Here is a 17,381-nt window from a genome sequence, read left to right on the forward strand (position 1 = left end):
CTCCATAATGCAAAATCCAATGTTAACATTTTAAGGAAATCAAATAAATACCTTGTGTTCCTAGAAGAACTTTTAAACTAATTGCTAGATTCAAACTTTTCCAACTGTGCAGTGACAAACGTAAGCAAAAGAGCAGCAAACCAGATGAGCAGAAGAAAAAGACAAGGAAAGATGAACAGTAAAGCCGAAAAGAAAACAACCCAAAACAAAACCAAAAAAAAAAACCCCACAGATCTGTGCGTCTCCAAATAACATAGTCAAAAAAGCCATATGACTAGTTACTTTTTTCTGATAACCCGGTACACACATCAAGTGGTTTCTCAAAATACCTCCCCAAAATTTACTGAAGTAAGTGAATAAGTAAAAGTGACATATAAATATAAAATGAACAGATAAAAATATCCATCAGAACTTATAGCTAGTTTTTAATATATCTCTTCAGAGTGTTTATAAAATTTTTGTTTAATAAAATTACTAGAAATTATTTTATTTCACAGTATACTTTTAAAGGAAAAAATTTATACTAATTATATAACAGTGATATAGTAATTGAAGTTTTATAGTTGCTGAGCTGTCATGATATATTTTAAATAAAAAAGTAAAGTAACTCATTACGTCAAATGCAGGACTCTAAGCCTCTCTACATCAGATTAAATATGATAAGTGTCAAATATAAGTAGAAATACTACAAAATAATCAAGCTGGAAGTACAGCTTCCAACTGATTGTTTTGATTATGATGTCTAGTAAGTAGAGTGGTTTTTATAATAACAGTATAAATAAAAGTGTTACATTGTTATAAACAGTATGCAATAAAAGTTTATTGACTAAATTTCCAAGTCATGAAATTAAAGTGAAAAATCAAAAGAAGAAAACAAAAACTAGCATATTAAACTGATTACGAAACTGAATCAAAGATAATTCATTTCTGGTAACACAATTTCTTTGAAACATACTTTCCTTGAGAAAAACAATCAAACTTTTCGTAGAATTGGTCTGAGGCTCTCCTGAGAGCTTTCTGTATTTCTTAACTTCCTTCTCGAAGGACCACAGGAGAGTGTGAACCAGAAGACTCTATACATCATTAATGTCCCCACCCAAAAGCTAACCCCTCCTGCTGATAAGGAAAGAAAACTGAAAAATAATGATAAGATATACAAGTATAGATATCTGAATATATTCTTTTGGGAACCACAAGACAAAGAATCATGCATAGACTTTCATTCTTTAGGATAAAATTATGTTTAAAAACCCAAGGTTTAAAATATAGTACCTTTCATTTCTACAGAAATATAAGTCCAAAGCAAACTTAAGCCATGAAGAAAATAAGTTAAATAAAAAGAGTAAATAAAAGCACTGATCCAAACTCATGCTCTGGTGTGGTGTGATTCTTTGCATTCCAAAAGACTGATTCTGTTGGCCTCTTTGTCACCTGTATTCAAGGTTCTGAATGACAAGATTAAAAGATGAAGAAGTGCCCACTGGCAACACTGTTTCTTAGAAATTTGAAGGGGGAAAGTCTAAGTTCAGGAATAAAGTGCATGCATAATAAATTACAGCTTCCTTTCCACCTCAGAATTATAGTTTTTTTAAAAAAAGGCAACATATTAGGACAAAAAAATTGTGTGAATACAAAAGCATGTCTATTGATGAATTACTACCTATGCTTAAATTGCATTATTTATTTTTTTTAAATTAGGTAATATTTTCAAACTGATGCTTTAGCAACAAAGATCTTATTGTACTCTCGTAACATTTTCATAAAAATGACCACGCAGCCCTGATCCATGTGGCTCAGGGGGCTGCGCATCCTCTGGCAAACCGAAACATTTGATTCCTGGTCAGGGCGTGTTCCTGGGTTGTGGGCCGGGGCCCTCAGTTCGGGGCATGTGAGAGACAACCAATCAATATTTCTCTTATATGTCAATATTTCTCTCCCTCTCTTTCTCCCTCTTCCCCCACCCCACACACAAAAAAACAAAAACAAAAAAAAATGTTTTAATGACCATGCACGTATAGCTAGGTTCAGTTTCAAAAGTCTTATATTTCAGTAACATGTTGCTACCAGAATTATTCCAGTAAGTTATTATATTTCTCCCCAAATAATATTTAAGCTAAATGCAAATATGTAGCAATTCTCTTAACCAGGCACTTAAAAACGTGAGATCACTAAAGGTCACTTTTGCATTGATTTTTTTTAATGTTTTTTTAATTTAAATTATTTTATTATTGTTCAGTTACAGTTGTCTGCATTTTCTCCCCATTTTTTAAAAAAAAAAATCTTAATCAGCAAAACTAACCAACCAAAAAAATTCTGCTTCTAATACTGCATGATAGAATTCAGCACAGATTTCCAGATAAGTATTTTTTTTAAGTGTTGACGGCACAGAGTATCTAACTAAGCCCGACGGGAGTGGCAATGTTTCTCACCGCCCTGCACCACAGGCGCTGCCCAGAGCTGAAGGGGACTTGGCAGGTGAAGCTAGAAAGGAGGGGCTCGGGGAGCGCTGACCGAACTCACTTCATGTGCATGACAGGAGCACCCTCAGGGTGAGTGACCAGGCACCTGATTCCTCACTTTAAACGAAAAGGAAAAAAATGCTTGCCTGTGGAATCATTTATATTTGTACTTCCGAAATTTGGCTTCATGGGTCTTTAAGGATTCAGGAAAAAAGATCATGCCAGCTAGTTCTGATGATATACGTATTTTTGTCTGTGTTGTTAATTAGGTCTAGCATATCCTGTGTGTCTGTCACTGTCAATTTAATTGTTCCCCTTCTGAATTGTTCCCCTAACAAGATCGTTTTGAAATAAGAATGTTGCTAATATATTCCTGAATAAAAACTGAAATAATTTTTTTTTAATTTGGGAAAAAGGAAGCTCTTTTTTTAAAGCTGAAGTTGAAGGATTTTTTTTTAAATACACAAGATGGATACTTACCTTGTAAAAAAATTATTAATTTTTAAAAAATGTAATATAATTAAATGACAAAGTCCTTCATAGTTTAAATAAGTGCACCCGTGGACTGCAAATCAATCACACCAACCTGCTTGGTCTTTCAGTGCGAAGCAGCGAGCGAGTCGCAGACAGAGGCACATGCACCGAGACGAGGAGGAAAAACAGAACAACGTTACTGCTTGTGTAAAACGAAGAAAATTGTATAATAGCATTTATTTTACAGTATAAGCATAGAAATAATCAAATCATTATCAAAACTGAAACAGAGCAGTTTTATGAAAAAAAAAGAAAAGCATATTCAACACAACTAGAGATGTAATTTAAGCACAGATAATAGGAAGATTAACTTAATCTAAGATTACAGTTCAGATAAGCCTCGGGAGCCCACACCACTCCGGAACCGCCAGTACCGAGCCTCCGGCCGTGTGGGCGTGGCAACGGCAGACATGGAATTGGGAAACTGCTAAGACCCGGGGAGTATTCGAAAAGAGCAGAACAGGACATTAAGCCAACTCTTAAAAATTAGTGAGTTAAAGGCAGCAAAATTCACATCGTGCATTTTTAACATTTCCCAATTCAATGTTCTCCCACTGTAAGGATCCGTGACAGGTGTGCCTCCCTTGGAGCAAACCCAGCTCAAAAACCTCAACCCCAAATTGGATTGTGGCAATTTGCACTGATTGGTTCATGAAAGGATTTAATGAAAAATTCTTTTTAAAAAGCAAGCTCTCCCAATACATTTTATTTTCCAGCTTGATTTAAAAGCAATTTTTCAGGGGAAAAAAAAAGGAGCCCATATTTACTGCATAAAGTGAAGCACACCTGTATGATAACAAACTTGCATTCAGTCTCTTAGTAGATTGTTAAGGAGCATTACAGTAATGACGCTATAGGAGTAAATAATCAATGGATGATTCAAGCAAAGAACACCTAAATAAAAAGGCCATTCATATTTTTTAAAGGGAAGGTGTGTGCAAGCCACACACAGCAACCACGCCCCGGGACGGCTGTCTCCGCACTTCACCAGTACCTCACGTCACAGGGAGAAGAGCTGACTGGCGTGCTCGGTGCACGAACTGTAGCTAAGACTGCATGAGCTGAACAGGGTGCAGCTCATTTCATAACATACGTCCCTGTAAGTGGTCTTTAAGGGTTAGGTAAGTTTTAAAACAGGAAATTACATTATAGTCCCTCCTACTCAGATGTTTTGTTGTATTTTATAGTTTATAACACAAAATCATACCTCCATATAGTTTCTAAAGCAACATCATGTATTTTATATTATCCTCTGAAATTAATTGTTTTGGTAAAATTTAAGAATTGTCAATAAAGAATACAATTTCTAATATTCTTGGAATTCTTCCTTTAGAGAGCCCAAAACATAAGAACAATGACCAATGTTTTTGCTATTAGTTTCGAAAGGTAAGTATATAGATAATGCTTGAAAAGACAGTAAGCTGCAAACTAGCACAAGAAAGCATCAATTCCCCTTTCTTCTGAAGATAAAATATAAATAATACTTTTCAATTTAATTAAGGTTTAAGGAAAGTCTTCAGGTTTGAAATAAGTTGCTAGATCATGCATAAACAATTTCTTATGGATCTGAATTCTCCAATCACACATTAGAAAATTCCTTAAAATCAATCAGGTAATTTGGAAGAAGGGATAAATGGCCATTTGATATAAAATACTATTCAAGTTACCATCACTTGCTTCAAAACTTTACACTTCCCTGATCTGGGAGCCTTGGCTCTTCAGCTGCCCCGAGACCAGGACGCCAAAGCCTAAACCTCCCGGACTGGAGGACGTGCCCCAGTGGGCTCTGGTGCACTTCCCGACAGAATCTGGACGTTTAGAAATTCAGGATTTGTTACTGCATGTCCCTTATGCTGACTAGGATTAGCAATTTGTCATGAAATATGAAAAGGAACCATCAGAGGTTTCCTTTTATACAGCTTACTAGCTCTCTTTACATTATCTCGGTTGCAAAAGCGTGAATCTCTCTTCCATTGTCTCGAGCATAAGCTTAAACACGTGTTCAACGACCATGGATTACTGGAAGCAATGAGGGGGTGAGGGGATCATCGCATGCTTTGTTCTACCGGGAAGTCCATTCTCTGAGTCATGACAGGGAGCAGTGCGGCATTTCCCAAGTGAAGCCCAGGGTTACGGAGAAGCCGAAGCTCTGTTAGAGAACTTAAGAGCTACCACTCACTAGGCAAGAACTTATCCAGAGGTTTCTCTATGACAGAACATGTGGAGTCTGAACTACTGCTGCTGCTACTGCCTGGAAGACAAAGAAATGAGCCCACAGAGAACCGAAGGAAAAAGAAACAAGAAAAGGAGCACATACACAGAGAAAAATTCAGTTCCAGAGAGAGAATTTTAATGGACAATCAAGCCGTGTATTGCAGAACCAAAACTTACTTTCCCTTAAAACCAGCCTTGGTGGCCCAGCCCAAGCTGGCGAAGCCATGCGGGGAACTAGACACTGGGGTTCCTGTAAGTGCCGGCTGCAGGTGGACGCCACTGTCCACCTCAAACACAGAGGTTCAGAGGGTTGGCATGACAGAGTCAAAAATCGGTAGGTCATTTGGTGACATTTAAGTCTACTTAAGCTACTTAGGCTGACAAGTTAAAGGAACTGGAGTTTTAAGACCTGAAGTCACACACAATTGCAGTTACAAAAATGAGGAAACGCCCTTTCTCACGGACAGGTTAGTCTGTCTCCAGTTTCACTTGTTCCTCTAAAACATCACACTATCAGAAATGATCATGTGTGTTTTAAGATTCCACAGCAAAATTTTAAAAAGCTCACTGAACATTTTAAAATTCCTAAGCCTGAAAGAAAGGTATTTTACTATTAAATATTTTAACATATAAAACAGTAGCATTGTTTGCTATTTAAAATTTTACTTTTAATATATCTATTATCTGCTTTAGCTTTGAATAGTTTACTCTGTGAAAAATAGGTATGAACACAAAACCAATTCTTTAAATCAGGGTATGGCAAACATTTTCCGTAAAGGTATAGATAATAAGCGGTTAGGGCCCCGGCCAGGTGGCTCAATTGGTTGGAGCGTCATCCCCGTGCACCAAAAGGCTACAGGTTTGATTCCTGGTCAGGGCACATACCTAGGTTGTGGGTTCAATTCCCAGTCGGGGAGTTGACAGGAGGCAACCGATCCATGTTTCTCTCTCACATCAATGTTTCTTGCTCACCTTCTCCCTTCCTTTCTCTAAAAATTCAATGAACATATTTTTGGGTGAGGATTAAAAGTGTTTAGGTTTTGTGGGCCATACCACTTCGTGTGAAGCAACCAGCCACACATCACTCATAAATAAGCATGGGTGTTCAATAAGATTTTCTTTACAAAAGCAGCACACTGTATTATGCCAACTCCCAATCCAAATCAGGCTTTTCCTGTCTTTTGAAGTTATAAAATCTTTACAGTTTGTAAATGTACAGGCCCTGATTGAGCAGTGGTGAGTTTATTGTCACAAGATCATTTTTATTTCAATGCTCAATTTCCTTCAATGACCCCCAGCTCCCTGCAGGGCGGGGACAGGCGGCTAGGCTACGGCAAGAGATGTCCGCTGCAAGATCTTGCCCTGATTAAGATCATTTTAATAAGACAAGCAAAATATGCACCAGCTTGAAAACAATGATCCACATTAATGGAAGAGAGTTCTGAAATAAATGAATAAATATTTAGGGTAAAAGATGGGAAATGTATGCCATTATAATATGTCTCTCTCTTTTACATGTTATCTGTATCTTTACCACAAGAAATACTTAATTCATACTTTGCAGCAAATGGCACATAACAGGATGAAAATGAAAGCATATTTTATAATGAAGAAAATTAAACTAAAATACAGAATCCTTATACAAACTTATTTAAAAATTCAATGACTTCTGAAGCCTAATTGTGCTTGAGAAAAACTCCACATTATCCTAATTTCCTAAATGTAGGTTCTTAACACAGATAAAAGTCCCCAAATAAAATTTAAAATCTACACGAAATTTTAAAATGGTATATCCACTATTACTGGCTTACAATTCTATAAAAAGAACATATGGTATTCTAATTCAGCTATAAACAGGAGATCAGTATAGCAGAAAAAATAATGCAAAGCCCACCGGGTGTATGCCATACTCCTTCTGAACTGCTACCGTAACTACAAACGGCAAAAGAAAAGGCATGCACTCAGCCTCCTTGGGGATGTTAAACCGTCACTAAGCAGCAATCCCAGGCGATTTCTAGAACTAAAATGAACTTACCCCTTCTTTTTTTCCTTTTCTCTCCATCTTCTCCAAGCTCACCCTCTTCATCGTCATCCTCTTCTGACCCACTGATGTCAGAGCCTGATATTTCTTCCCCTTGACAGAAATTTAATACAATGACTTTTACTCTGTACCAGGCCATTGGCTATTTAGAAAATGCCTGGATCGACTTACTTCATTCAGTTTTCATTGCCCTAAACAAACCTTGCATTAAAATTTCTCGACAGTATACCAGGTACACCAACCTCAGGAATAGACATGATGTACAGAGGTTTTATTTTTATATTTCCTAAAGAGAAGCTGAATTCTAATCCATTTAAAATTTCAAATAATAAAGTATAGTTCTAAGTACATATAAAGATTACATGTTAGAACTATTTCAGTCTTTTAAAAGTGTGATCACTTTTGGGGACCATTTTCTCTTCAATTTTTTGTTTAAGATATTAAATAATTCATTCAACCTGTGCATTTTTTAAGAGCCATGAAACTGTCATCAACATAGTGATCCCACTTTTGGGACTATATCACAACAAATATTTCAAAACAAAGACTTATTTGTACAGAATTACATTAACTTAAAAACTAAAAAGCAAATAAAAGGGAATAATGAAACTAATATTAATTAAGGTCAATACTCTATTACCTTCAAAGAAGTTATTTAAAAATACCATTGTTCATATATGAAGTGTCTAAGGAAACAAAAGTAATTGAGGGAAAAACAGAATACACACTAATCACGATGAGGTAATATTCGAATCGTAAATCAAGAATGGAAAGAAATCACAGAGTCCTGGAACAAGGAATTCATTAAAACATATGTTGTTCTTTAGGCCTGGAAACAATGACACCCTGGTAGCAATGTGCACACTTTGTACTCAAATCTTGGTTTCTAAATACCATTCTCCAGTGACAGGAACCAAGGAGAACAGCTGATTTTAAGGCTGGGGGAGAGAAAATACGAAATAAGCCCAACACATCTGTGGCGCCAGAGCATGAGTGCTAAACAAACAAAAACCTTGTGGGAGGACGCTGCGAGGGCCGGAGCTTCTGAGGGCCAACGCTGAAACAATCTGAGCAATCAAATAAGTAATACTGTATTACAAACCACAAATAGCCATGAGTCCACACTGACATACGCAAACAACTGGATAAATAAATGGGGAGAAGGGCTGGACTTCCGCCAAGATGAAGGCATAAATGGAGACGCCGTGCTTCCTCACACAACCAAGTTTAGAGACAACTAAATATTAGCAACAGAAAACATAGCCAGAACACAGAAAATTGAACTTTTCAGAAGTCTGATAACAACAAATTCTTCAGCCTGACCGGTAAGAGGGGCGAAACCAGCAGCTGGAGGAGCAGGGTAGCACAGGAAAACTCCGTCAGACGGACTCAGGCGCAGAATCCAGGCACAGGGTTGGACCTGGTGGGCAACTCAGCGAGCGACCGCAGGGAAACAGCAAGGGAGCAGGACTGGGGTTGACTGTGGTTGCACATTCATGCGTGGATAGACAAGCGAGGGAGTGGGCAACTGGACGGGACCCAGCAGGCCCTAGTGGCGAGCCACAGCAGAGGGCACTGCCATTTCCCCGCTCTGACCCCACCTCCACATACAGCGTCATAACCCAGCAACCTGAGTGGCCCTGCCCTGGTGAACCACCTGAGGCTCTGCTCCTCACCCAGCAGCAAGAAACAGCACAGAGGGCCACCATTTCCCCGATCTGACCACACCCCCACATACAGCGTCACAACCCAGCGACCTGGGAGTCCGAGGCTCCCCTCCTCGTACTTAACGGGCGTGAACAGAACAAAAATGGCTCAAGAAGATCTCAAAGCCCCAGAGCCTATAAATCTAAGCGATGAAGAAATAGCACAACTCTCAGATGCACAGTTTAAAACACTGGTGATCAGGATCCTCACAGAACTGGTTGATTATAGCCACAAATCAGATATACATATGAAGGGGAAACTAATTGAAATGAATGGAATTGCACAGGAAACCAATAGCGATGAAAAGGAAACTGGGTCTCAAATCAATGGAGTGGACCAGAAGAAAGCAAATAATGGCCAAACAGAAAAGAGTAAAGAAGCAAGAATTCAAAAAAATGAGGAGAGTCTTAGGAACCTCCAGGACATCTTTAAACGTTCCAACATCCGAATTATAGGGGTACCAGAAGGGGGAAAGGAACAGCCACCAGTGGAAAACTTATTTGAACAAATAATAAAGGAGAATTTCCCCAATCTGGCAAAGGAAATAGGCTTCCAGGAAATCCAGGAAGCTCAGAGAGTCCCAAAGAAGTTGGACCCAAGAAGGAACACACCAAGGCACATCATCATTACATTAGCCAAGATTAAAATGAGGAGAGAATCCTAGAAGCAGCAAGAGCTAAGGGGACAGTCACCTACAAAGGAGTCCCCATCAGACTGTCAGCGGATTTCTCAAAAGAGACCTTACAGGCAAGAAGGGGCTGGAAAGAGGTATTCCAAATCATGAAATCCAAAGACCTACAACCAAGATTGCTCTATCCAGCAAAACTTTCATTTAGAATGGAAGGGCAGATAAAGTGCTTCTCAGATAAGATCAGATTCAAGGAGTTCATCATCACCAAGCCCTTATTATATGAAATGCTAAAGGGACTTATCTAAGAAAAAGAAGTGAAAAAAAAAAACATGAACAGTGAAAGGACAGCAAACTCAGTTATTAACAACCACACCTAAAACAAAAGCAAACTAAAAGGACAGCTAGATCAGGAGTGGAAACATAGAAATGAAGATCTCAAGGAGGGTTAGCAACAGGGGAGTGGGAGGAGGAGAGAGGGGGAGAAGGTACAGAGAATAAGTAGCATAGACGGTAGGTAGAAAATAGAGGGGGGGGGCAAGAATAGTAGGGGAAATATAGAATCTAAAGAACTTGAGACACATGGTCATAAACTAAAGGGGGGGTAATGGTGGGGACGGGAGGAAGGGTGGAGGGGAATGAAGGAGGGGAATAGAACAACTGTAATGGCATAATCAATAAAAGTAAATAAATAATTTTTAAAAAGTATAAGTCTAGAAGGTAATAATGATATCTGTATGCAAAATAATACCCTGGAATACAATAATTGGTTTTGTTTCTAAATAGAAATAAATAAATAATTGAATTTAAAAATTAAAATAAATAAAATAAATGGGGAGAAGGGACTGCTCTGTCATGCAGTAGAATTCCAAACACTAAACATCAGAGGGAGCGCCGGAGAGAGCAAGTCGCCTGAGTGAATGCCACAGAATTGCTGCTTCGGGCGAGCGCCCTTGATGGTGCCAAAATTAGAGGGAGAAAGTGTAATGAGAAACAGGGCCTCTGTATAGTCTCAAAGTAGCTCCTCACAAGACACGTATTAACTGCAAAGGAAAAAATAAATAGATTTATAGTAGAGAAACCTTTCGGATAATCATGAGAGACCTACAAAGCCAAGCTGAGAGACCTTCTACAAATACATGACCAGCACTCTTCAAAAGCGCCACGACTGGGGAAGATGAACCAAGCCTGAGCAGCTGCAGACACGAGGAGACCGCGGCCCGACGCCTGAACGCAGGACGCACCCGGACCAGATACAGGATAGAGAAAAGGGGCTCGGGAGGAAAACCGCCGGAGTCCAAGTAGGAGCCTGACAGCGATGACTATTTTAAAGTTAAGTAAAACTATTTTACTGGTGTGGCCTAAAAATTTTAAATAAGATCTGCGGATAAGTTAATCTGCAGATTAGTTCACATAAGATGTGAACGTTAAGGGAAGCTGGGTGATGGTAATATAGAAACTCCCCTTAATATATTTGTAAGTGTTCTATAAGTCTAAAATTATTTCAAAAGAAAGTTTAAAAAGTATTCTTTTAATATTTTGCCTACTTTTTATTATGTATATGATCAATTCTGTTCATGGTGCTCCAAAAACAAATGTCCTAAGAGCAAAAATAAAATGAAATGTGTTAAAAACAAGGTCAGCATTTCCATATGACCGAGCAGTTCCACTTCTGGGTGTACGCACAAAAAACTGAAAGCAGGGCCTCGAAGGGGCACCCTCTGCCCACATGCACGACAGCACTGTTCCTAACAGTCAAAAGGCAGAAGCTGCCCAAGTGCCCACAGATGCAGATGAACAGACAAACAACATGTGGTCCACACACACAACAGAACATTATCCAGCCTCAGAAGGGGAGGAAATCCTGACACGTGCTACCATACGGATAAACCTTGAGGCGATCATGCTAAATGAAATAAACCAGACACCACGGAATGAATACTATATGGCTTTACTTATATGAGGCAGGTAGGACAGTCGGATTCAGAGGCAGAAAGTAAACTAGTGGTTGCTAGAGCCTGAGGTAGAGAGGGGGCTGGGCAGTCAGTGTTTAAAGGGTTCAGGGTTTCACTTCAGGGTGACTCAACCATTCTAGAGATGGGTGATGGTGATGGTTGCAGTACAATGCGAACAAACAATGCCACTGATCTACACACTAAAAACAGTTAAAATGGTGAAGTTTATGTTATATATATTTTACTACAATAAGAAATGGAAAAATTAAGTCAGCAAGATAAAGGTATAAACTCAACATTAACAAATCTGAAAAATTTTAAATCTTGAAAACATACCGACTATAAACACCACCTAGTGGTCACTTTTAAAACACACTTCGTGATCTCAGAGGCAGGCCAGTCACTCCTGCTTCTCCCCAGTAACCCCACTCCATGTTTACCGAGTCAGCACCTTCTCCAAACATCTGTGACGCTGGCGTCTCTGGCTTCCATGTCTGGTCCAACCCGTCTCCCTGAGTTTCAAGGCCCTATGCCGATCAGCTCTCAGCACGAAGAGAGTCGCGCACACTTAGTGATGGAGAGTAAGTTTCTCAAACTCATGAATGAAGTTTTCAAACCTTCTAACATTACTTTGTTACTTTGTAACCTTCTAACATTATCGTCTTAAAAAGGCATTTCCAAAAGAGAGTCTCATGTTCAAATTTAAGTATGAAAGCATATTTTCAAGGCCATGCAATAAACTTTTACTTATAGTAAACTTGGTTTACCCATGATTCTGTGATAGCTTTCTGTACTTCAAACAATACTGATTCTCCAGATTCTCTATCACAGAAACCTTTGGTCATAGTTACCTAAATATGCAGTAGAACTTGCTCTTATACAGAGACAGTAAAAATTCCTTATCTAATAAGTGGTCATATGAAATCTACAAAAGGACACTAGGATTAAGATAGGTGTTTAAATAAGGTTTTTTAATCACATACACAAAGATTATATACTTTTACTTGAGCTGAATATGAAAATGCTAAAGTATGTATCTAGTTACCAAACAGAAATATTCCTTTAAATATCAATGTTAGAGGTAAAAAAAATTTTTAACAGGTAGTTTTTATTAGCAACACATTTTCAGCCAACATTAAGTTAAGATCAACATTTTGGGGAAAAATTACCTTCTTCAAGCTTTTTTTTCAATTCTTCTATTTCTTTCTGAAATTGACGAAGCAAAGCATCCTTTGGATCTTCGTTAATTCTAGCTTTATTTTTAATGTTCTTAGCACGATTGGCATACCGCAACGTGCTGATAGTTTCATCATAATTGTAATCTGCTGGCCCAATATTTGCACACTGTTGAATGAGGAATACAGAACATTTTAATGCCTGACACAGCTAGAATTAATACTGCCATTACGAAGATATCAAAGAGAGTGTAACCACATGGGTTCCAAACAGCATCACATGGTAGCACACAGCGTGTGCTAGATGAAGAATACCCACAGGTTAAATAAAGTGAAATACTCGATAGTTTTTTAAATGTTATGCATATCAATTATGGGATAAACAGGAAATCTTCAATTTCCCTGAGGTTAACTACAACATCATCAATGAAGTCCTACCATCATGGTCTTTGAATTTCCTCCTAAGGAGTCCTGAAGAAGACGAGTCAGTTTAGAGTTGCGATAAGGAACGTGAGTGCTTTTTCCATCAACCAAGGCGGAAATCACGTTGCCAAGGGTGGACAGTGAAAGATTGATTTTTGTGGCTTCCTTGAGGCGCTGTCCCGTAGCTCCAGTTTTTGCCTGTCTCTCTGAACCCTAGCAAGACACATAAACAGAAATAAAGCCAAAATTAAAAATATAGACTACTGTTTCCAAAGCTTAAAAACAAAGTAATTTAACAGTAAAAAAACTGCTACAGTATCTGGAGTTCGTTTCAAAACAACACAGGAAGGGAAGTGGGGGCGGCAGAGAGGACACTGGACGGGCACGCACAGGCAGTTGTTGAAGTCGGGGAATGGTCACGCAGGAGACCATCAAACTACTCTGTCTCCTCTTGTATGGGTTTGAAACATTCTGTGCGTAAACCACCCCTCTTCGTTTGGGTTTTTATTCACTTGTAAAATATAAAAATTACAAGAGTCACCCTTTAGGCAGCACCCTGTCACTCACAGCGAGGTCCACCAGGTGGAGCTTGCCCATCCGGACGTGCATGTTCCCGTCGACGCCCTTCTCGCTGCACTCGATGGTGATGGTGAAGATGGCGTGGGAGCGGGAGCTGTGCTCGTTCATGTTAGTTGCGCCAACAGAACCTGGAGTAAAGGAAGGAGATTCTTAGAAAGTGTAATAACGGAGTGTTTTTAAAAATTATTAACTATAACTATCGAGAATGGTTTAAAATACTTGATTGCATCAGAGCCAAAAAGCAGAGAGCACAGCTAAACCACAAAAGCACAAGTGTGTTTAGCCATCATTAGAAGTTTCTGACAATGTAGGTGGATAACAAAAGAATCCGGAATGCTTCTCCTGTTAAAGAGGTCATTTTAGGACAGAATACTTCATTTTAATCCCAAGCATTACTGGCTGCAAAAGTAGCCAGTAATTTATATAAATTACTAATTTACATAAAAATTCATGTTAAATAATTCAAAAAACTGCGACTGTTCCAGCTGCAGTAGGAAGCACTGGGTCCTGGGCATCCGAACCGCGGACAGACGTGAGTGCACTAGCTGACGCCCGGGCACCCCGGGCGGCGTTGTTCGCAAGGGCCCGAGACTAGAAGCAGCCAACAGGCCGGGGTCACTCAGTTATGGACCAGTCATGCTACGGATTTTAAAAAAGAAGGTGGATCTGTATGAGATGGAAAGATACCCATGCCATAAGGCTGAAAATATAAGAGAGAAATGTATAGTAGTATCCCATTTCCATCGAACAAAAGCATCCATTCAAGACACTAAGTATTTGTGAGTGTATAAATATTTTACATGAATATATTGTGTAAAGGGACTGATTTTTTACAGTATGCATATATTGGTTTTTCCCTTAAATTTCAAAGTAACAGCGTTACATTAATTTTACCAAATGCCAAAATTGTCTTCCTACAGTATCTTCATGCAGAACTTCTCCATGCAAGCTTTGACTTCAGAACTTAAACATTAAAATACAGACACTATTCATTGTTAGCGTGCGGCTGCACTGGAAGTCAGATAAGCAGAATGTAAACAGCACCGACGGAGAAGAGAAGCCTGCACGAGTCCAGCTTCAGAGAAGGATGAACACCGTATGGTCTCACTCGTACGTGGAATCCAAGGCACACAATAAACGGGCGAAGTAGAAACAGACCCGTGGCTGCAGAGAACAGACTGATGGTGGTCTGAGGGGAGGCACTGGGGGTGGGTGAAGACGGTGGAGGGACTGAGAAGTGTGAACTGGCAGCTACGAAACGGTCTCCGGGTGTAAGGTACAGCCCAGGGGACACAGGGTCCGGCCAAAGGCAGGCCTGCCGGAATGCAGTTGGCAGGGTGATAACGTGGGTGTAACGACTTACAGCTTTAACTTGAACATTTCACCTAAAATGTCCTATGGTGTGCTTGGGTGTGATATTGTTACCTTACAGAGTTACATGCTTATGATTTTGGAATAAAAAGGGGCCTTACTCTGCTGGGCCCTGAACAGTGCATAACGCTGCAATGACTGGGCGGTGCCAGTGCGTATATCGGGAGGGAGAACTACGTAAAGTGTCCGACTCTCTCACCACCATGCTGTACACCTGAGTCCAATACAAACCAGTATAAAAAGTAAACTGTAATTTTTTTTTAAAAGTACAGGATTTGTGACTTCACACTATATTTTCTATTTCCTTTTAAGTCAAATTATGAATTTATAATTTTCTCCAAAATATAAAAAACTATTAAGCCTTGACTTTGTCATTCCCTTCCTGAGAGATACCTGGGATGGGCTCCCATTTCATAAGGACCACCGCCGTGACGAGCGCTCTGAGCAGATGCCCTTCTTTCTCTCAAGGGTTATCTCCGTGGAACGTATTTCCCAAAATGGAATGACCAGGTCAGAGGGCAGAAACTATTTCATAGCTACGGGGCACCAAATCATGCTGAAGCGATGTTTTTCAATTTGGATATGGAGAGAACACGTGATTTGAAATGACCATAATCAATACCTGTTGTTTTGACAATGTAAGTAAAGGATGCTATTTTTTCTGTATTTCTGGTTATGAAAGCCAAGAGATGGGGCAGACACGCTGCGCAGTGGGCCCTACGGTGAATTCCGCAGCTGCTGGGGAGCAGAGCTTGCAGGAATCAGGTGGACTCGGGGCTCCAACCCACCGATATGTCACATAATAGAAGTAAGATAGAAAGCACTTCCAGAGCTCTAATTCTTGTCAAATGTTTCCTTTGGAATAAAAATATTAAATCTGTATGTTTTTCAAGAGGGCATGAAAAAGTTTATAAACATGGCTGCATGTGTATAAATGGACATATATGTACAATAAGAATATTTACTGCAGTATTGCTCGTAATAGCAAGTCTGGAAACAAGCCAGGAGTGCGTCAGTGAAAGTCTGGGAAAATAAACTGTGCGCAGGTCCACCAGGAGACACGCTGCATCGCTCTTCTGAAGCGCTCACGTGTGTGCCGGCACGCACCAGTGTGAAGCGATCTCTAAGGGGCACCCTGTACGGGAGTAAAGTGCGCTGCTGTCAGGCTGAGCAGGGGGACAGGCCTCTCTCAGACACACGTGTGGGCACATCAGCCTGGGACAGACAGGGCGGCCGGGATGGGAGCTGGGTGACCGAGGCCCGGGCCAGGAGAGGGATTGCTTTCCAGTGCATGCTCTTGTGCCTTTTGAGTTTTATACCATGTCTATGGATTTCCTATTCAAAAAATAATCTTTAAGGAAAAAAAACCTGGTTGAAAGCCTGAAAACACTGTTCTACAAAAATATTAACTAATTTACAAGGCTGCCCACAAGGTAAATGAACTGGAGTAGTTTAAATTTGCATTTTAGTTGCTAGGGAGGCTGTTTGTTTGTGAGATGACTGACTTTATTTTCTCAGGTGTAAAATTAACTGTTTCTATACCATGACACCTGTACAAAATGGGCACTAATTTTATCTTTGTGTGAATTTTTCACTTAGAATGGCAGCTTTTATTGTCCCATTTCCCCCCTCTGCTATGTCCCTCTTCATAGTTATTCGGCTATATTTCTATATGATAAAGTTTGTATTAGAGTTGGAAATTTTATACTGGATATCTGTACTAAATGTTTAATTCTTGGACTTGATTTATTAATTGAGAGTATTTTCCTCTCTGCTCCCTTAGCTTTTCCAATCTTTTTGTCTTTGTGGCATTTTACTTCTCTCATTAGAATGCGTTAGCTCTCCTTGAACAAATCTCGCATACAAGTTAAATTAATTGTCAGGTAATTAATGGGAGGTTTTGGTCACCACTATAAATGGAATCTTATGTTTAAAAAATGTATAAATTAAATAAACAGTACACGAACATATTCCTGGTATTAAAATTTTTTAAATACTTAAAAAAAAATGAAAGCTCCAACACCCCTCTCCTCACTCAACTTCCTCCTCCTGCAGGTCACCGCTGCCCGCCCACCGACCGCGTGTTCCTTGTGTGACCTGAGGACACACACACCCAGGGCCCAAGTGCACGGCGTCACCACCTGGCTCTTCACCCACATTAACGGGACGATGCAGTAACGCTGTTCTGTAATTTGCTTTCTTTTCACTTACTTTACCTTGAGCTTAATTATAGTCCAGAGTATTTTTGTACCATAATTTAGATAACCAATGTTTTGTTTATAGTTACTTAAGTTG

At 39.5% G+C, this 17,381-nt stretch overlaps 1 protein-coding gene across 2 annotated transcripts in view; it reads right to left on the reverse strand.

Annotated features, from left to right (window-relative positions):
* Nucleotides 1-17,381, reverse strand: part of KIF3A (kinesin family member 3A) — a 44,452-nt gene that overhangs the window by 9,137 nt on the left and 17,934 nt on the right. Inside the window, exons 6-10 of one of the 2 annotated variants that reach the window (XM_053672769.1) lie at nt 13,704-13,843; nt 13,152-13,349; nt 12,708-12,882; nt 7,243-7,341; nt 5,173-5,244 (exon numbers count right to left, since the gene is read on the reverse strand). In XM_053672769.1, coding sequence (XP_053528744.1) covers nt 5,173-5,244; nt 7,243-7,341; nt 12,708-12,882; nt 13,152-13,349; nt 13,704-13,843 — 684 coding nt within the window. The remainder of the gene's footprint in view (nt 1-5,172; nt 5,245-7,242; nt 7,342-12,707; nt 12,883-13,151; nt 13,350-13,703; nt 13,844-17,381) is intronic. The other variant, XM_037129917.2, reaches the window with a different exon arrangement.

The sequence above is a fragment of the Artibeus jamaicensis genome, unplaced genomic scaffold, assembly GCF_021234435.1.
Source record: "Artibeus jamaicensis isolate MK-2021 breed Jamaican fruit bat unplaced genomic scaffold, CSHL_Jam_final contig_786, whole genome shotgun sequence".
In the NCBI taxonomy this organism is placed as follows: domain Eukaryota; kingdom Metazoa; phylum Chordata; class Mammalia; order Chiroptera; family Phyllostomidae; genus Artibeus; species Artibeus jamaicensis.